At 42.9% G+C, this 21,621-nt stretch overlaps 1 protein-coding gene across 8 annotated transcripts in view; it reads right to left on the bottom strand.

Moving 5' to 3' along the window:
• iqsec1b (IQ motif and Sec7 domain ArfGEF 1b) overlaps window positions 1-21,621 on the bottom strand; it is a 446,158-nt gene that overhangs the window by 321,696 nt on the left and 102,841 nt on the right. For 7 of the 8 annotated variants that reach the window (XM_069939805.1, XM_069939812.1, XM_069939810.1 and 4 more), the window contains exon 2: window positions 10,470-10,499. In XM_069939805.1, the coding sequence (XP_069795906.1) occupies window positions 10,470-10,499 (30 nt within the window). Of the gene's footprint in view, window positions 1-10,469; window positions 10,500-11,265; window positions 11,288-21,621 lie in introns of those variants that run through there. The other variant, XM_069939807.1, reaches the window with a different exon arrangement.

Below are 21,621 nucleotides of genomic sequence, written 5' to 3'. Positions count from 1 at the left end.
TTTATTATGATAGCCTAAGCAGTAGCAAAAAAATGTATAATGTCAACTTGGAAAATGGAAGAGAGCATGAGTATACAGCAATGGGTTCATGGAAATGAATAAGTGTATTGCATTGGAAAAAATAACATATAATTTAAAAAATAAAGTCACATATTTGAACAAATTTAGGAACCAAACATGGAACATAACAGAGAAAGCTTGCCTCAGACCTCCACCCCCTAAAATGATAAGAAGACAAAACGACTTGAACCAGTGTATCAAAGCAGATGACACATTTTTCTTGTTTATTTTTCATTGTGTGAAGACATTGTTTTATGATTTTATTGTATTGTATATGTTGAATGTTTATTGGTTTTGGAGGGGGTGGGAAGGGGGAAGGGAAGGTAGGGGGGAGAAAAGGGAGAAAATGCCACTGTGAATATTTAATGAGAAACTTTTGTATATATTTTGGTTGAAATGGTTCACAGTGTGAAAAATAAAAAAATTATTTAAAAAAAGGAGCTGTTAACCCGCACCTTCGGGCTCTCACAGTGCGAGTGCACTGCCCGATTGTTGCATATGGACAAATTGGGGGATGGTACCCCATCCACCCTCATGAGTGAAATGCTCACCCTTGCTGAGGGACACAGGCCTCACCTATTCTTCCAGCAGATTTTCCTGGAGCAGCTGCCCAAGGATATCTGTCTCTTGCTCACTGATGAGGAATTCAGCAACCCCAGGAAAGTCAGAACCCGGGCAGATGTGATCTAGAGAGCGAAGAAAGAAAATTGTGCCTCGGTAGAGCAGATCACTAGGCCCCGCACACAGCTGGCAACAAGGCCACAGGAAACAGAGAGGCAAGTGGACCTCCTGACCCAACAGTAATGTTACTATCACCAATGATTGGGGGCGGGGGCCCATCGATGCTGCCCACCCTGTGCATTTCAGGGAAATGCCATGGCCAACCGTCATTAATGGACACGGTGGTTGGCCAGCAAGACAGCCTCCTCCATGTGTGGGACCCTCTATCCACAAGGTGCTTCCTCATTGACAATGACACTGAATTAAGTGTCCTTCCCCCGCCCCCCCACCCGCCTTGGCCTACAACACCCAGAACGGCAAGTTGGGCAGTGAACAGCATCACCATACGAACTTTCGGCACCTCCACCGTCCCCCTCCGCTTTGGCAGTAACCGGTTTACGTGAACATTCATGAATGCAGATGTGGCATAACCACTCCTGGGAGCAGACTTCCTGCCTGCTGGTGGACCTTAAAGGGTGGTGTTTGGTGCTTCCCTGGCCCCCACCTCGAATCTGACAATACATTTAATCGAATCCTAGCAGAGTTCCCTTTGATCATGACGTCACAGTTCTCCTCCGTTGAACTGAAACACAGGAGTAAGGGACCACATTCTCACCAAGGGCCCCCGCTGCACGCCAGGGCATGCCACTTTCTTCCCCCCAACCCCCCCCCCCCCACCTCACCCGAGAAGCTCACCCTCACCAAGGAGGAATTTTTTTTTAATGGAAGAGAGCTGGGGATAATGCGGCATTCTGACATAACCTGGGCCTTCCCCCTGCATATGGTAATGGTCAGCAGGAGGGTTGAGGCCATGTTGTGACTATCCCTGCTTCACCAAGGCCACCACACCTGACAGGTACCCCTTGCCCCATATCAAAGACTTTATCGCTGACTTACAAGGGGCACGGCATTTTCAAAAGTCAACCTCATCAGGGGCTATCACCAGGTCCCAATCCATCCCGAAGCCATTCCTAAAGCCTCCATCCTTACCCCTTGGGCAATCACACAGAGCATGTGGCCCATCTAAGGTGGCTGAGTGCCCAACTGCAGGAATTCAGACAAACTATAAACCCTGATAAGTGCCAGTTCGGGTTGGAAACGATTGACTTCCTGGAGCATCAAATCAACAGGCACAAAGCAAAACCCCTGCCTGAAAAGGTAGAGGCTGTTTGGTCCTTCGTCAAGCCATGCACAGTGAAGAGGGTGCAAGAATTCATTGGTATGATTCATTTTCATCATTGATTCATCCCAGCAGTGGCCCGCATCATGTGCTTCCTTGTCGCACTCATGGCAGGGTAAGGCAAAGACATTAACTGGGACAATGAGGCCTCGGAGGCGTTCCAGAAGGCCAAGGATGCACTAGCTACTCCGCAGGCAAGAATACAGCGTTTTTGACTGAAAGCTATTGGTGCTGTACCTGGCAGTCAGGCACTTCAGGCGTTTTTTGGAAGGTAGATAATTCAGGGTCTTTATAAACCATAAACCCTTGCCTTCCATAAAGTATTGGACCCGTGATCAGCCAGGTAGCAGTAACACGTCTCATTTGTGTCCGAGTTCACCATGGACATTCAACAAATTGTGGGTAAGAACAACGTGGTTGCCGATAAACTGTCCCTCCCCACGATCGAGTCTATCCAGGCCCTGTCCCAAGGAATAACTATTCAGCCCTAGCCAGGGCACAGCAGGAAGACCCTGAGATCCCAGCATACAGAATGGCAGTTTCCGGCCTCAGGATGTTGCCATTGGCTCTGGTAACCATACGCTCCTCTGCGACGTCTCCACCGACAATCCCCCGCCCCATCATGCTAGGAGCATAGAGACTGCAGGTTTTTGTCGCGGTGCACAACCTGGCCATCAGAACTTCTGTCAAAATGGTGGCCAGTAAGTTCGTCTGGCATGGCTTCCGAAAACAGATCAGTCAGTGGGCCAAGACTTCCACCCTCTGCTAGATGTCCAAAATGCAGACATACGTCAAGGCACCCCCCCCCCCCCTCCAGACTGCTGAGCGAGCGCAACATAGGTTCAGCCATATCCATATTGACGTTGTAGGGCCACAACCGGTGTCCCGCAGGGTGAGACATCTCCTCACCATGATTGACTGCTTCACGAGGTGGCCAAAAGTGGTCCCATTGGCTGATACAACCACCAACACCTGCGCCATAGCGCAGATTAACACTTGGGTGTCGAGATTCGGAGTCCCAAAGCAAATGACCTCTGATAGAGGTACATAATTCATTTTGGGACTGAGCAGCACTGGCCAATTTGCTGGGAACCCAGCTCCACCATACCATGGCTTACCAGGCCAACGATTACAGGTCAGTCAGTGGGCCAAGACTTGTACACCCTGCTAGATTTCCAAAGTGCAGACACACGTCAAGGCACCCCCTACCCCCCAGATTCTGAGCGGTGGAGCAGTTCTACAGGAACCTAAAGATGGCCATGATGGCTCAGCTCAAGGGGCCAAATTGGGCAGACAAGCTATCCTGGGTCTTCCTGGGAATCCCCACCACACTGAAAGAAGATTTCAACGCCTCAGCAGCCGAGATTGTGTATGGGATACTGTTGGTGATACCAGGGGAGTTTTTGGACGCCACCAAGGACCCAGAGGACCTGGACTTGACTGCCTCATTGACTGAGCTGTGGGAAAGACTAGGGGCTCTTGCCCCTCCACAGCCTCTTTCGCAGGCCTGGCCACGTCTCCAAACATTTAGAGACCTGTGAGTACGTTTTCGATCGGAGGGCACACCGATTAAGGGGCCGCATAAAGTAGTCAGACACAAGAGGTAGACGTGAGCTAGATATTGGTGGTAAGGAAGAGACTTTCACCATTCAGCGCCTCAACCCAGCACATCTGGACATTAACAAACTGGTTTCCACTCAGCCCCCGCAATCCAGAGGTTGGCCACCGAAAGCAGCGAACACACCAATTGCTGATTCTAGGAGGAGGGACAAGACCCAGTACACAAGATGGCCGAAAAAATGGGGCAACCATGCAGACCCTGCGGGAGCCAACGACCCTCAACCCAGGTGACAACATGCATGGCGGGAAACAACGAGCAACAGCGGGAACGCTGACCAATCTGAGGCCCACGCTGATATGATATTACTCCTGTCATCAGCGGTGGGGGGGGAGAATATACTCAGAGCTGCCAGTGCAATAAATCAGTCTTGGACTTCTCGAATGTGTGTCATTCATTCCACACTTGACAGTAGCGGGCACACGACACTCAACTCTCCCTTAATTCTTGAGGCTAATTTAAACTGTGAGCTCTAACAGTGGACGAAAGAATATTTAATAAAGTGGGGGGACGGGGAGTGGGTATAGATCGTATTTTTGTATGTGTTTTTTTTTCTTTCTCTTTTTTCATGCAAAATTTAAAATGTATACCTATATATGTATATTTTTTTATGGAAATGTTAAAATTGTTAATTTTATTTTCATTAAAAATAATAAATAAATAAATTGTTCCTCCTCTGCCAGACCCTTGCCCACTCACTTCTATATCTATATCTCTCTACAGACTCTCCATATTGTTAGGTAAAAACATCATGAGCTGGGAATGAAGAAGGAGTCACCCAGTGCTGGGCCGTAACAAGATGCAGTGGTGACCTTGTACTCTCAAGATAAGAGTGGTAATGACAAATTGATGTGCAGCAAGCTAGCAGAGAAGGATAGCAACAGTTTATTCATTGGACAATGTAATGGTATGATAATTTACTAAGTACGTATCCTGAGGTATAAAAAAAACATCACTTGCTGATAACGGCAGAATGCGTCTTCTCCAACTAACACTGTTAGTTGCAAGTGTTACAGTCCGGTAATAAAGAACAAAGAACCTTGATTTCGACTCAGTCTGGTGTCTGACTCACTCATTCATGAACAAAGCAGACCTCACAATATCCTCTGCCTGATTTACTTTTCCACTTAATTTAGTTTCATCAAGAAACTTAGATACACCAACTCTATCCCCTCTTCCAAATCATTTATGTAAATCATGAACAACTGCACGCCCAACACTGACCCCTGTGGAACCCCGCTCACCACTGATTCCCAACTAGAAAAAACACCCCTGTATCCCAACTCTCTGCTTTCTACTGGTTAATCAATCCTCTTTCCATGCTAATACATCACCCCCAACGCCATGCATCCTTAACTTCTGTACAAATCTTATGTGCGGCACCTTATCGAATGCTTTCTGGAAATTCAGATAAACAATGTCCATCTGCTTCCCTCTACTGTACTCATTGAATCCTCAAAGAACTCAAGTAAATTTATCAAACATGACCTGCCATTACTGAATCCATGCTGCATCTGCCTGATGGATTCATTTTGCTCCAGATGCCTTGGTATTTCTTCCTTAGTGACAGTTTCAAGCATTTTCTCAAATACAAATGTTAAACTAACTGGCTTCTAGTTCCCTGCCTTTTGCCTACATCCATTTTTGAATAGTGGCATGACATTCCGCCATCTTCCAATCCACCGGGACCTGCCCAGAGTCCAGAGAATGTTGGTAAATTATCCCCATATCAATCTTTAGATGCTCAAGTTTTCTGAGTCCAACCTCTTTAGTGATATCTATTACATTCAGGTCCTCACCTCCCATCACATCCATAACATCTGTCTTTGTCATGTTCTATGTATCCTTCACTGTGAAGACTAACATAAAATAGTCATTCAAAGCCTCAGCCATTTCCTCACTAATGCATTATCAATTCCCATTTCTCATCTTCCAAGGGACCAATCTTCACTTTAGCCACCCTTTTGCATTTTATATAATAACAAAAACTTTTACTGTCCATTTTTATATTTTGTACTAATCTTTTCTCATCATCTACCTTCCATGTTTTTATTGCGAGCTTCGTGGTTCTTTGTTGTATTTGATAGTTTTCCCAATCTTCTAGTTTCCCACATCTCTTAGCAACGTTGTACACATGAGCTTTTAGTTTGATGTATTCTTTTATTTCCTTAGTTATCCAAGGCTGACTGTTCCCAACCTTCCTGTCCTTGCTTTTAACTGGAATACATTCTTGTTGACCACTGTGAAAAATCTCTTTGAAAGACTTCCACTGTTCCTCAACTATTCCTCCATATAGCTTGCGTTCCAGTTTACCCTAGCCAATTTTTCCCTTGTGGCCTTATAGTTTCCCTTATTTAGGCATTACACACTAGTTTTCCCTTGATAATTTACAGGGGTCATCTACTGTATCCAGTGCTCCCATTGTAGTCTCCTCTACATCAGAGAGACTGGACGCAGACTGGGAGATTGCTTTGTTGAGCACATCGGATCTAACCAGTGCAATAATGTGGATCCTCAGTGGCCACCCATTTCATTTCTCCATCCTATTCCATTGGTGACATGTCTGGCCATGGTCTCGTGCACTGTCAGACTGAGACCACCCACAAATTGGAGGAACAGCCCCTTATCTTCTGACTTGGTAGACTTCAGCTAGATGACATTAACTTATCCGGCTTTCGTTACCCACTCACCCCCTTATTATTTTCACTCTTGCCTTCCCCCAGCTCTGTCTTTAGCTTCCCCGTCTCCTTTCGCACAAACATGATAAATTCTTTCCTCATCCCATATCATATCTAATTAACACCTTGAGTTGGTCTGGGTTCTTCCCCCAGCCAGCACTATCTGAATTCTGAGATTTCCTGCTCTTGGCTCATTCTGCTTATATCTTGAAGAAGGGCCCAGGCCCAAATTGTCAGCAATCTATCTATGGACATTGAAAAGACTAGCTGTGTTTCTCCAGCATTTTGGTGTGTTTTTACCCAGTCTATGAGCAGGTTACCGGCACCACCTACGGCTCCTAGAACGCTTCCACCAGCGTTGTCTCCGCTCCATCCTCAACATCCATTGGAGCGCTCACACCCCTAACGTCGAGGTACTCGAGATGGCAGAGGTCGACAGCATCGAGTCCACGCTGCTGAAGATCCAGCTGCGCTGGATGGGTCACGTCTCCAGAATGGAGGACCATCGCCTTCCCAAGATCGTATTATATGGCGAGCTCTCCACTGGCCACCGTGACAGAGGTGCACCAAAGAAAAGGTACAAGGACTGCCTAAAGAAATCTCTTGGTGCCTGCCACATTGACCACCGCCAGTGGGCTGATAACGCCTCAAACCGTGCATCTTGGCGCCTCACAGTTTGGCGGGCAGCAGCCTCCTTTGAAGAAGACCGCAGAGCCCACCTCACTGACAAAAGGCAAAGGAGGAAAAACCCAACACCCAACCCCAACCAACCAATTTTCCCTTGCAACCGCTGCAATCGTGTCTGCCTGTCCCGCATCGGACTGGTCAGCCACAAACGAGCCTGCAGCTGACGTGGACTTTTTACCCCCTCCATAAATCTTCGTCCGCGAAGCCAAGCCAAAGAAGATGAGCAGGTTAAAGTCCCCCACAATAACTGCAGCTCCATCCTTACATGCCTCCAATATTTCTTGGTTTATTGCCTGTGCCACTGTAATGTTTTCATTGAGATGCTAATGGACAACTAATACCAGTGATTTTTCTTCCCCTTTACTGTTCCTAATCACCACCCAAATGGACTCAACATTTTGCTCCTTAGATCTTGCATCATCTCTCACTATTGCCCTGATCTCATCCTTAACTAAGAGCACTACCCCACCTCCCTTACCTCCTGCCTGTCCTTCCGAGTTGGATATTTAATTCCCAGTTCTCTCCACCCTACAACCATGTTTCTGTAATGGCCGTTAAATCATACACCTTTGTACTGATTTGTGCTACAAGTTCACTGACCTTATTTTGAATACTACAGGCAGTCATTAAAGTGTCCTTATACCTGTGGTGGATTGTTAGACAGAATCAGACACATCTGGAAATTCAGATAAACAATGTCCATCTGCTTCCCTCTACTGTACTCATTGAATCCTCAAAGATAAAAACTGAACAACAGGCTTTAATCCACAAAGACTTCCACAGAGCCAGGCTGCCTGTGGCTGCAGCAATTCAGTGTGAGGCCTCGAGAAGCTGGCACAGGCTTATATCCCGGAGGGTGATTGACACCCGACCGGGTGGGGCTTGATCCATTGGCAGCCAGCCAGGCGTTGTCCTGTCCCCTTACACTCCTGCAGGTACAGAGGTTACCCCCTGCAGTTGGCCAGTGGTACACTCCTGCAAGTACAGAGGTTGCCCCCTGCAGTAGGCCGGTGGTACACTCCTGCAAGTACAGAGGGTGCCCCCTGCAGTAGGCCGGTGGTACACTCCTGCAAGTACAGAGGTTGCCCCCTGCAGTAGGCCGGTGGTACACTCCTGCAAGTACAGAGGTTGCACCCTGCAGTAGGCCGGTGGTACACTCCTGCAAGTACAGAGGTTGCCCCCTGCAGTAGGCCGGTGGTACACTCCTGCAAGTACAGAGGTTGCCCCCTGCAGTAGGCCAGTGGTACACTCCTGCAGGTACAGAGGGTGCCCCCTGCAGTAGGCCAGTGGTACACTCCTGCAAGTACAGAGGGTGCCCCCTGCAGTAGGCCAGTGGTACACTCCTGCAAGTACAGAGGGTGCCCCCTGCAGTATGCCAGTGGTACACTCCTGCAGGTACAGAGGGTGCCCCCTGCAGGCTGGTGGTGTAACACCACAATACCCATTGTGGTTTTAAAATCTGGTAACCTTTGCCTCTTTTACACTTGACTTTTATCCTCTCTACTCTTATTTATTTATTTAAAAAATTTTTTTCTTTTCTTTACCACATTCTTCTTTTACTTTTTCCATCCCTCTCCAGTCTGTTGAATCCACCCCCCTACCCACCTACTATTTAATTTAAAACCGTGACAACACCCCTAGTTATGTGATCCACCAGGATCCAGGTCCCATCATGGTTCCGATGGAGCCCATCCCCTTTGAACAATACCTTCCTTCCCTAATACTGGTGCCAATTTCCCATGAATTGGAACCCACTTCTCCCACACCAATCCTTGAGCCACACATTGAAGTCTCTAATCTTCCAGACTCTGTGCCAATTTGCATGAGGCTCAGGTAGTCAAGCAGAGATTACCACCTTTTTGCTTCTGCTTTTTAATTTGATCCCTAGCTCCTCAAATTCCCTTAGCAGAAGCTTTTACCTGGTTCTACTTGCATCATTGATACCCACATGGTCCACGACAATTGGATTTTTCCCCTCCCACTGTAAATTCCTAAGCAAGTCAGATAAGATGTCCCAAACTTCGGCACCAGGCAGGCAACACAACCTTCATGATGCTCCATCCCTGCAACAGAGAATTTTGTCTATTCCCCTAACTATACTGTCCCCAATTACCACTACTTTTCTCTTCCCCCACCCTTGAATGACTTCCTGAACCATAGAGCCACAATTAGGTTGCTCATCCTTTATACAAGCCCCCACACTTCTCCACATAAGGAGTAAGAATGATAAAGGGCTGAGGGTCCGCCTGCATTGACTCTTGGATACCACTACCTGCCTCACTTGCAGTCACCCCCTCTTGTCCCTAACCACAGACCAAATTTGAGGCAGTTATTCTAATGGGCGTGATTATCTCCTGAAAAAAAGTGTCCAGGTACCTCTCCCCCCTCCCTGATGTGTCGCAGTGTTTGAAACTTAGATTCCAGGTCATATCTTGAGACATGATTTCCCTTCAGTCTGCCACCTTTCTCAGCTACTCCCATTTAGTTGTAAAAGATGTGCACAAATAACTTCACCTTAATAATAAGTTTTGGTTTTGACCCAGATCTCAGGTAACAACTTTCATAAAAGCTTGAATACAGATTAATAGTTCTATTCATCAAATATCAAAAGTTTTAACACTTTTAGAAAATAATTATGAGCTGTCCTTCTTTTGAAAACAAATATCTTTCAGCTTGGATGAGTTGAATACTTCAGAGGGCTTCTAAAAATTGCACAATTTAACCTGGTAGAAAAGTGAAATTTATAAAACAAAGCCATCACTTTCGTTCACTGCTATCTTATTAGCTACCTTTCTGTCAAATGTCAAATCAAAGAATTTTGCGCAACCTGTTCCTCTTCAGAAATAGATTTTTGACTGTAAGGATGTATACAAACAAAATACTTATGAGCAATTACTGAAAGTTAATGATCTGGCAAATCATCATGGCAATCAAAGTCTACATGGTAAGAATATTCTGGAAGACACTAAATTAGTTGACTTTGGAGAAAAATACGAAATTCTTGGTAAAACTTGTGCACCAGTTAACTTTTTAATGCCCAAGATCAATAGAAATTAACTACTGGTGTACAATTTCAAGAACTGGTCCTGAATGACTGATATAATACACAATGATAATATATCAAGATGATTATTAATAACTTAAGATACCACAATAGTAGACACTTCAACCTCTTGAACAAATATATATTCTACAATGAATATTAACAAAATGAATCTGAATGGAGCAATTATTGAATAAACCAAACAAATCCTTTCACTAAACCACCTAAAGAAATTCAATTGATTCATTGCATTTTTTTACCATTCAGCAACATCCAAGTGATATGCAAAATTAAACATATTGCGCAAAAAGACAAGAGAAGGTAACCATTAATGATTACATTCAGAGCATGAGTTCCGTAGCCTCCAGGTTTTAGGTGCAATTGATCAACCAACAAGGGAAAGGTCCAAAGGGCAGAGTTTTGTTTAATTAATACACTCCAAAAGGAATAATATGACATGAAGAATGGTAACTGATCACAAACCTGACACTTCTTGAGCTTCGTCCTTCATACCTGCAAAGGGAAAAAAGGCCAGTTAATACAAAACATGGAGAAAATTTAAGACATTCATTCAATTCACTGCTTTCAAATCTAAATTTAATGTCGAAGCAACAATAAAAATTAGACCCATTCAGAAATAAATTCGCAAGCAAGAAGTAAAATACGAAAGTCTACTCCAGGGCAGAAGTAAAAACACAAGGCTAGAGAAACTCAGCAGGTCAAAAGTGTACTTAATGAGGCAAATATGAAGATACATAAACAATATTTCGGTCTTGGGCCCTTCATCGAGGCATGGACCAAACCATCCATATCTTGATGGGCTCAAACCCAAAATGTTGGCTCTGTATCCTTATCTTTGCTACATAAAGTACACTTTGTCTTGCTGAGTTTCTCCAGTTTTGGATTTTGCATTTTAACTGATAAAATTTGTCAGAATATATTGAGAGCAGCTGCATTTGAAGTGCAAAAATTAAGTTCACTTTCATTAAGCTTAAAATCAAATCAAAGATTTTTAAAGGGAAGAAAATACCTTAATAATTTTATACAAACATTATAGTGTTGTAAAGAAATTCAAACACAAAAAAACTACCTTCATCATCTCAAACATGATTCACAGATTAATAATATTAGTTAATGGAGGAATAATTGTCTCATTCTGGTATAACATTTATATTTCTTTATTGATATATTGCAATCAACTGTTGTTTCACATTGGATTTTATGGGCTTCTGGGATTTGAACAATAAAGTTTAATGTCAAAATCAAAAGGTTTACTTACAACATTCTATAACAAACAAAATCTACAGAAAAAAAATAGAAAACTAAATTGCCATCTTAATAAATTATATTGCATGGTTGTTTGGAAACGAAGTATAGCATTCTATACTCAAAAGTTAAAATAAAATGACAAAATCTAGTTTCGGTGAGGCACAAGGCTAACTCTGTAACCAGAAGGCAAAAGCAATCCCAATTTGATGGCAAAACAACCTGCAACATTGAATGAAATTTCAATTCAGTTTGATAAAACAAAAAGTTCAGCCGGGTAGGTTTTCAAAGACAAACATTTTTTACATAATTGATAACCAGTAACAATTGATCATCTAGCATTCTTGATAAATGTGTGTTATACTTACAAACCTAAACATTTCTTAATACTGCTTTCAAATTCTTAGAAGCTCAAGGAAATTAATTGTTCCTCACCAATTTTTATAGTTGCATCATGGAAAGCATCCTGAATACAGCACAGTTTGGAACTGCTCTGCCGCCCAAGGCAGCAAGAAATTTCCAAGTTTCCAAATTTCCAAGAGTTGTGAACACCAACTAGCCTCCCCTCTACTGACTCCATCTACACTTCCCTCTACCTTGGCAAAGCAGCCAAAGCTGTCAAGATAATAATTATTTTAAAAATCAGACATTACTAAAAAGACTAGATTTGGACAACTGCTTTTCCAAACACCTCTGTTCAGGCTGCAAGGTTGACGGTAAGCTCCCAGTAATCTATTGACATTTTACTCCCACTTTTCCCTCTGTCTTCATCCTATCATGGTCTAATGATATTTAACTAAAGCTTATGGACAGCATCAGTTCTTCCTTTTAAATATTGTGACAGAGTATTTTGAGGTGGTTTGGGAAGAATTGCTAGAGCAGCTTTCGCACACACATTTTAAAACACGGAATTTTTGCAGGACTTTTGCAGAGTGCTTTTTGCAAAAGAGCAACAAAGTATCAGCATACAGCTTTCCTGGGAGAGCATGTGATCTTTGCAGGCAGAGGAGAGAATAGTTTTGCTCTCAGAGCGAGAGGGTGTGAAAACAGAGAGAAAGGCGACAGAAACCAGTTCCAGAAGGATAAAGCTGGCAAACTTTTGGAAGACTGTCTGATCAAAGGAGAATGCTGGCTGTCTGAAAGGTGACCTGAAAGAAGGAGGATCATCTGGAGAACCCTGAAGGGGGCAAGTTTCGTCAGCAAGACTGATTAAACAGGAATCAGGTGCAGATGTCCTGGAACAAAAAGGAATCTCTCTCTGAAGACCAACAAGAACCTCCTGTGTGATAACCATTTGCGTGTTAAGCACCAAAGACTGGGGAACTTTGTTAATGCTAACTTCCGTGCACAGTACAAGAATTGCCTGCAACCAGTGAGATTTGACTGTGATCCAAAGAACTTTTCTAACTTAAATATATATTACACACACCTGCGCTTAGTATTAGAGGGGGGATTAAGTAGGTTAGGTAGGTTAAGTAATAAGTTAAAGTTTAATTCTGTTTTTTTGTTCAAACATAATTAAAAACTATTTTTGTTTAAGTACCCTGTTGTGTTGAGGTGTATATCTAATGCTGCTGGTTTTGGGGGTCTTCTGGACTCTGTAACAATATGTTGATATTTTCTGAATTTAATATTAAATTTAACAATTTCTGTTAATCGTCCCTTTTCTTTCCAAAAATGTGGTTGTACCAATGTTTCTCTTTTTCCTACCTCACCTTAACAGCTTTGATCTGCACCCTATCACAAACAACCCATCTTTTCAATTTACCCTCTCAGCAACTTAAAACACATTTGTTTTTCTTACTTTTCTCGATCTGTTGAAGGGGTGCCAAACCAAAATGTAAACTATTTCTTTTCCCACACATGTTGCATGACCTGCAATATGTTTTCATTATTATCTGCTTTTCTTTTCAGATTTCCAACACCTGCAGCTATTTCCTGCAATTGCAACAATTGGATTATCTTCATTTTCAGCTTAGCTTCTGCCTCCAGAGCAGGAGAATATCACCCCGCTAAGGAGATGCTTGAGAGATGATCCTTCAGGGAAGGTGACCACTGCATCGGACTAGCGAGGGGCTCAAGAGCTGAAGGACTCACACAGGTTACAGGAGACTGGAGGCTGAAGGACACACACTAAGCCACAGGTTGATGGAGGTTAACTCATGGGAACCAGGTATTGGGACTGAAATCTGTGAGGGTGTCAATGGAAAGAGGAACTCCCGAAGGGCCTCGGGCCTTAACTGTATTGGAGTTTTGCAACTGGGAATTCTGGATCGCCAATGGAACTGACAGGAGGTATGCAGTTGCAGGTGCACAGGAAGTGATTCCACAAATTCCCCATGTCTCTGTAGGAATCGCCTTTCGTCTCTTTTTGCTGGGGGTGCCTGTGTGCTTTTATGGCATGAAAAAGTTGACAATTTTGTGGAATTATTACTTGACAGTAAAGGAATCTTCATGTACATTTATTGCAACCCATATTTTACATTACATGAATATTTAGCCCATGAGCATTACACTAATTGGTCAGAACTTTGCAATTCCATCTGTTCTCTTCCAAATTAAGGAACACTGAAATACATCAAATGTTAAAAATGTTCACATTTAATTTGCTGAGAATAAATATATTGTACAAGGTAATGGTGTAGTTAATTTTGGGGGCATTTCTGATTAAGGTTACAAACTTGGTGTTCGATAAGGTAAATTTATTAATCATGAAAACAGAATTTTCTATATCCCACTCCAAATCAAGAGTCCAGTGAAGTAACTTACTTTTGTATGAAAAAGCTATTTAGTTGCAAATCAAATTTAAACACAGATAAGTTCCTTTGAACTTTGTGGAATTCTTAGGAAACAAAACTATACAAACTATACTTGCTGATATGTAACTGAACCAGGAACAGATTTCAATTTAATTTTACACCAACTTTAATGTTTATGTTTCAGATGTTACTTAGAGCCAAAGAACGCTACAGCACAAAAAACAGGTCATTCAGCCCTTCTAGTCTGTGCCAGCCATTATTTCCCTAGTCCCATTGACCTGCTCCTATTCCATAACTCTCCAGTTGTCTCCCATCCATGTTTCTATCCAATTTATTCTTGACTCAAGATCGAGCCTACATTCACCACACCAGCCTCTGAGTGAAGAACTTTCCACTAATGATCCCTTAAATCTTTTCCTTTTCAGCTTAAAACTATGACCTCTCGTATTTATCTCCCCCAATCTAAGTGCAAAAAGCCTATTCGCATCCTCTCTGTCTACACCTCTCATAATCTTGTAAACTTCTATCAAATCTCCACTCATTCTTCTTCACTCCAAGGAATACAGTTCTAACCTGTTTAATCTTTCCCTGTAACTCAACTCCTAATGACCTGGAAATATTCTAGTAATTCTTCTCTGCACTCTTTCAATCTTATTGATATCCTTCCTGTACTTAGCCGACCAGAAATGCACACAATATTCCAAATTTGGCCTCGCCAATGTCTTAAACAACTTCAACATAACATCCCCACTCCTATACTCAATGCTTTGATTTATAAAGGCTAAGATGCCAAAAGGTTTCTTTACAACCTTGTCCAGCTGCGACACCACCTTCTTGGAACATGCAACTGTATTCCCAGATCTCTCTGCTCCTCCATACACCTCAGTGCCCTACCATTTATGTGTATGTCCTACCTTGGTTTGCTAATCCAAAATACATCACCTCACACTTGTCTGCATTAAATTCCATCTGCCATTGCTTGGCCCATTCTCCCAGTGGTCCAGATCCCTCTGCAAGCTTTGAAAATCTTCCTCGCTATCCACAATGTCTTCTATCTTTGTGTCATCAGCAAATTTGCTGATCCAATTTATCGCATTATTATTCAGATCATGGATATATACAACAAAAAAAAGTCCCAACACAGATCCCTGAGCCACACCACAGGCCTCCAGTCTGAGAAGCAAGCACCAAATATCACTATTTCTCCCACAAATCCAGTTTACAACCTTTCCATGGATATCTAGTGTCATAACCTTCTCAACTAACCTCCCATGTGGGACCCTGTCAAAGTCTTTACATCCACAGGCTTTCTTTCATCTACCTTCTTAGTAACTTTTCGAAAAACTCTACAATTTTGTCTTTTACTATCTTTTACTCTTAATAACTTACAGAAGCCCTTTGGGTTTACTTTCACATTATTTGCCATATAAGGCAATTGAACAACTGAAAAGTGGGAAAGCAGCAGGTATGGATGGAATCCCCCCAGAGGTCTGGAAGGCTGGCGGCAAAACTCTGCATGCCAAACTGCATGAGTTTTTCAAGCTCTGCTGCAACTAAGGAAAGCTGCCTCAGGACCTTCGTGATGCCATCATCATCACCCTGTACAAAAACAAAGGCGAGAAATCAGACTGCTCAAACTACAGGGGAATCACGCTGCTCTCCATTGCAGGCAAAATCTTCACTAGGATTATCCTAAATAGAATAATACCTAGTGTCGCCGAGAATGTTCTCCGAGAATCACAGTGTGGCTTTCGCGCAAACAGAGGAACTATTGACATGGTCTTTGCCCTCAGACAGCTCCAAGAAAAGTGCAGAGAACAAAACAAAGGACTCTACATCACCTCTGTTGACCTCACCAAAGCCTTCGACACCGTGAGTAGGAAAGGGCTTTGGCAAATACTAGAGCGCCTCGGATGCCCCCCAAAGTTCCTCAACATGGTTATCCAACTGCACGAAAACCATCAAGGTCAGGTCAGATACAGCAATGAGCTCTCTGAACCCTTCTCCATTAACAATGGCGTGAAGCAAGGCTGTGTTCTTGCACCAACCCTCTTTTCAATCTTCTTCAGCATGATGCTGAAACAAGCCATGAAAGACCTCAACAATGAAGACGCTGTTTACATCCGGTACCGCACGGATGGCAGTCTCTTCAATCTGAGGCGCCTGCAAGCTCACACCAAGACACAAGAGCAATTTGTCCGTGAACTACTCTTTGCAGATGATGCCGCTTTAGTTGCCCATTCAGAGCCAGCTCTTCAGCGCTTGACGTCCTGTTTTGCGAAAACTGCCAAAATATTTGGCCTGGAAGTCAGCCTGAAGAAAACTGAGGTCCTCCATCAGCCAGCTCCCCACCATGACTACCAGCCCCCCCACATCTCCATTGGGCACACAAAACTCAAAACGGTCAACCAGTTTAACTATCTCAGCTGCACCATTTCATCGGATGCAAGGATCGACAAAGTGATAGACAACAGACTCGCCAAGGCAAATAGCGCCTCTGTAAGACTACACAAAAGAGTCTGGAAAAACAACCAACTGAAAAACCTCACAAAGATTAGCGTATACAGAGCCGTTGTCATACTCACACTCCTGTTCGGCTCCGAATCATGGGTCCTCTACCAGCATCACCTATGGCTCCTAGAACGCTTCCACCAGCGTTGTCTCCGCTCCATCCTCAACATTCATTGGAGCGACTTCATCACCAACATCGAAGTACTCGAGATGGCAGAGGCCGACAGCATCGAATCCACGCTGCTGAAGATCTAACTGCACTGGGTAGGTCATGTTTCGAGAATGGAGGACCATCGCCTTCCCAAGATCATGTTATATGACGAGCTCTCCACTGGCCACCGAGACAGAGGTGCACCAAAGAAGAGGTACAAGGTCTGCCTAAAGAAATCTCTTGGTGCCTGCCACATTGACCACCGCCAGTCGGCTGATATCGCCTCAAACCGTGCATCTTGGCGCCTCACAGTTTGGCGGGCAGCAACCTCCTTTGAAGAAGACCGCAGAGCCCACCTCACTGACAAAAGACAAAGGAGGAAAAACCCAACACCCAACCCCAACCCACCATTTTTCCCTTGCAACTGCTGCAACCGTGTCTGCCTGTCCCACATTGGACTTGTCAGCCACAAACGAGCCTGCAGCTGATGTGGACATTACCCCTCCATAAATCTTCGTCCGCGAAGCCAAGCCAAGGAAAGAAAATTTGCCAGTGCAACCTCATGTCTTATTTTTGCCTTCCTGATTTCCTTTGAGCATTTTCTGTACTCTTCAAGTACCTCATTAGCTCAATGTTGCCTATACTTGCTATAGGTCTCCCTCTTCTTCTTAACAAGATCACCAAAATCCCTTGTAAACCAGGCTCCTATGCCTGTTAACTTTGCCTTTAATCCTGACAGGAACATGCAAACTCTGCACTCTCAAGATTTCACCTCTGAAGGCCATCCACTTACTTAATATACCCTTGCCAGATAAAAACACATCCCAATCCACTCTTTTTGAATCCTTTCTCCTTTCCACAAAATTTGTGTTCCTCCAGTTCAGAATCCCAACATGAGGACCAGACTTATCCTTTTCTATAATCAAATTGAAGCTAATCACATTATAGTCACTGGACCCAAAATGTTCACCTGACCTGTCATGTTCCCTAATAGGAGACCAAGAATTGCATCCTCTCTTGATGCAACCTCTATATATTGATTTGGAAACTTTCCCAAACACATTTCACAAACTTCAAGCCATCCAGTCCTTTTACAGTATGGGAATCCCAGTCAATATTTGGAAAGTTAAATTCTCCTAAGATCACAATGTTTTGCATCTTACATCGGTCTGCTTTCTCTCTACAGATTTGCTCTCCAATTCTCTCTGACTATTAGGCGGTCTATAATACAACCCTACCAGTGTGGTCACATCTTTTCCATTCCTCAACTCCACCCAAATTGCCTCTGTAGACACACCCTCCTGGCTGTCCTGACTTCGCACAGCTGAGATATTTTCCCTAACAATGCTACCCCACCCCGTTTAACCCTTCCTCTCTATCAGGTCTGAAGCAATGGAACCCCAGAACATTAAGATGCCAGTCCTGCCCCTCCCCCTCCTTTGGTGGGGTGGGGAGGGGGGGTTGTAGAGGAGGTTTGTCTGGGACTGTACTCACTGGAATTTAGAAGAATGAGAGGGGATCTGATAGAAACATATAAAATTATGAAAGGCATAGATAAGATTGAGCTAGGTAAGTTATTTACATTGGTAGGGGAAACCACAACTTGGGGACATAGCTTCAAGATTCAGGGTAGTAAACTTGGGATGCAACAATTTTTAAAAATTGTAGAAATGCTTGCATTTGGATTATGATACTCTAACCAGTGTCCCAGTATGGATGGTTAATATACAGAAAAAACATAAGAACCTAAGAAATAGAAGCATGAGTAGGCCTTCCAGCCTGATGAGTCTGCTCCACCATTCAATGAGATCTTGTCTGATCTGATGATAGGCTAGCTCCACCTACCTGCCTTTTCCCCCATATCCCTAGGTATGTGGAAATCTATTCAACCTGGTCTTAAATATATTTACAGAGGTCACATCCACTGCTTCAATGGATACCGAATTCCACAGATTCATTACCCTCTGGAGAAAGCAGTTTCTCCTCATCTCTGTCCTAAATTTACTCAATGTACCTAAATGTACTCAAACGGCATTTGTTTGCAGGTAGATTTTTGACTTGGAAATAAATATAAAGTTTATTTTATTAATTGAAATGTTTTTCACTGAATAAAGGAACTTCAGCCTGAATGTTAACTGTTTCTCTTTCGACAGATGCTGCTGGACTTGTTCAGTTTTATTAGCATCTGCAGATTTTTTTTAAAAATCAGAACATCAAGGTTTTTACAATACAAAACATTTACACTCCTGTTAATTTTATTTAAAACATTAATGGTTCTCAAAATCCCAGCTTTCTACTATCCATACCACCATGTCAATCTCTTGTATTGAAATTCACATTTATTGCCTCCCATTTAATAAATGATCTAAAATAATAATAATAACTGAGTGTGATTTTATTCTCTATCCCTGAAGGAAGTGGAAAACGATCTCAAACTGCAATCACACTTAAAATTTAATGTTAAAATATGTACCTTACAGACGTGTATTCTGGGAGAACTGCCCAACTACACTTATGCCTGTCAGCATAATAAAAAAAATCTGGATTATGTCCGACTGGCAATTGTGTAGCTAAGGTCAGCTCCAACGCAATCTATAAATTCGCTGACCACACCACCATTGTAGGATAAATAACAGGTAATGATGAGTCAGTATACAGGATGGAGATTGAGAATACAACTGGGTGGTGCCAGAACAACATTCTAGCTCTCAATGAGAGCAAGACCAAGCAGCTTATTGTGGGGGAGGGTATGAAGTGGAGAGGGTATGAGGCTTCAAGAAATGTCAGAGAACTCTCTACAAGCCAGCTCATTGAGGCAACCATGTAGAAGACTCTACTTTCTAAGGAGTTTGAGGAGTCTGGTATGTCAGTGAATGCTTTATCAAACTTCTACAGGTGTACAACAGAAAGTATGTTGGTTGCATACCAGACTGGTTTGGAAAAATCGAATGCCCAGGAATGCAGGAGACTGGAAAAAGTATCAGGCACAAGGAAATCCAACAACGCATCGACCAAAAATATCTACGGGAGGTACTACCTAAAGAAGGCAACCAATCACTTTTGCTTCTCTTTCTCCTATTGATCGGGTGCCAGGCAATGCTCATGGTGACTCTTTGCTTGCCTTACAGCAGGCAAATGTTAAAGTACATCATGTATATTACATTTTTAATGTTTTATTACATGTCAATAAAAGGAACCTTTGAACCCTTGAATCCATCAACCTCACTGCTACACCTTCAAGCCTGAAGTCTGGCACATCTATACCCAAAACAATATTTCTCCCCAAAACATTTTCTCCTCCCTCAAACAGCAAGCAGGCTTACGATGTCCCAACAGTAACGCAACCATAACAAATTTCAGATTCAGCTTTCAGATTTATTGTCAGAATACACACGTGGCATCACATACCAACCTGAGTTTATTTTTCCTGCGGGCCTGGAAGAATTTCTATTTATTGATAACTAATTATACTCAAAAAATATATGCATGCAAAAAAACATAACTATAGAAATATAAACAAACTGAGTGTGCAATACAGAAAAAAAAATCAGTTATAAATAATGGGCAAAGTAAGAATCATTAAATGAGTCTCCGAGTCTGTTGTTTAGGAATCTTATAGTGGAGGGGGGTGGGGTAGCAATTGTTCCTGTATCTAATGGTATGAGTTGTTTAGGAATCTTATAGTGGAGGGGGGTGGGGTAGCAATTGTTCCTGTATCTAATGGTATGAGTTGTTTAGGAATCTCATAGTGGAGGGGGGTGGGGTAGCAATTGTTCCTGTATCTAATGGTATGAGTTGTGTGGCACCTATACCTCTTTCCTGATGACAACAGTCTGCATGTTGTGAATTCTTGATGATTGCTGCTGCTCTATAACAGCAACGTTCCAAGTAGATTTACACAGTAGGGTATTGAGATCCAAGTTTTGGAGTTTGCTGATTAGTTTTGAGGGGATGATGATGTTGAATGTTGAAGTGATGTATCATCCTTCCTGCCCAGGTGCTTCAGGGTTTTGTGAGATTGTGAGCGAGTGAGATGGCATCTGCCGTAGATCAGTTGACCTAAGAAGGCAAATTAGGATGGATCTGCATCGCCACTCAGGCAGGAGCTGATGTGCTTCAACAGCAACCTCTCAAAACATTCATCCCTGTGAAGGTGAGTGCCACTGGTTGGTAGTCATTTAGGGAAGTTACCACACTCTCCTTGGGCACTGGTATGATTGAGGCCTGTTTGAAACAGTTTGGTGTCATGCCCTGTTGGAGTGAGATGTTGAAGATATCTGTGAATACATTGGCCAGTTGGTCAGCTAGGTTTTCAGTACTCGGCCGGGTTTTCCGTCTCAACCGGATCCTTTCCTTGGATTCACTCCTCCTGAAAGCAGCCCCCCACTACCCCAAGATGTCAAAAGGTTTGCCTACAGTTGCCGAACTGCATTGATCTTTGCTTTCATATTTATTTTTTCTCTCATAACACATTGCATTAATTTAATTTATACTTGTTTGTTAGCCTGTAGCAAACAAGGATTTCATTGTCATTTACATTTATATACAATGTACACATGCAATAAATTCTCATCATCGTTTTAAACAATTATGTGGTTTAACACCAAATCATTCAATTGATTCAGAGTTCTACACATTCGTTAAGACCAAATATGCATTTTACATTGAAGTTTTTCATACAGCTGCTGGGGAGGGGGGGATGGGAAAAAGTGTTGTCAGTCAGATGGAGCATTTGGTAGAAGGTCATCTCTATGCCATTGGTGCTCTGTGATTAGTAAGGGATTGCTTAAGGTAGGATGTGAGTGGGAAGGGAAGGTTGAAAATCACTGCTCTAGACCCAATTGTTATTGAAATATTTTGCTTGAGAAAAATTGTCATTGGCCCATTTCCTTTGGAGTTATGAAACTGTGCACATAACGAGTCAATGAGGTACGATTAAAATAGTGGT

Source organism: Narcine bancroftii, chromosome 5 (genome assembly GCF_036971445.1).
Source record: "Narcine bancroftii isolate sNarBan1 chromosome 5, sNarBan1.hap1, whole genome shotgun sequence".
NCBI classification, from domain to species: Eukaryota; Metazoa; Chordata; class Chondrichthyes; order Torpediniformes; family Narcinidae; genus Narcine; species Narcine bancroftii.
This window is presented reverse-complemented; position numbering and strand designations above follow the sequence as displayed.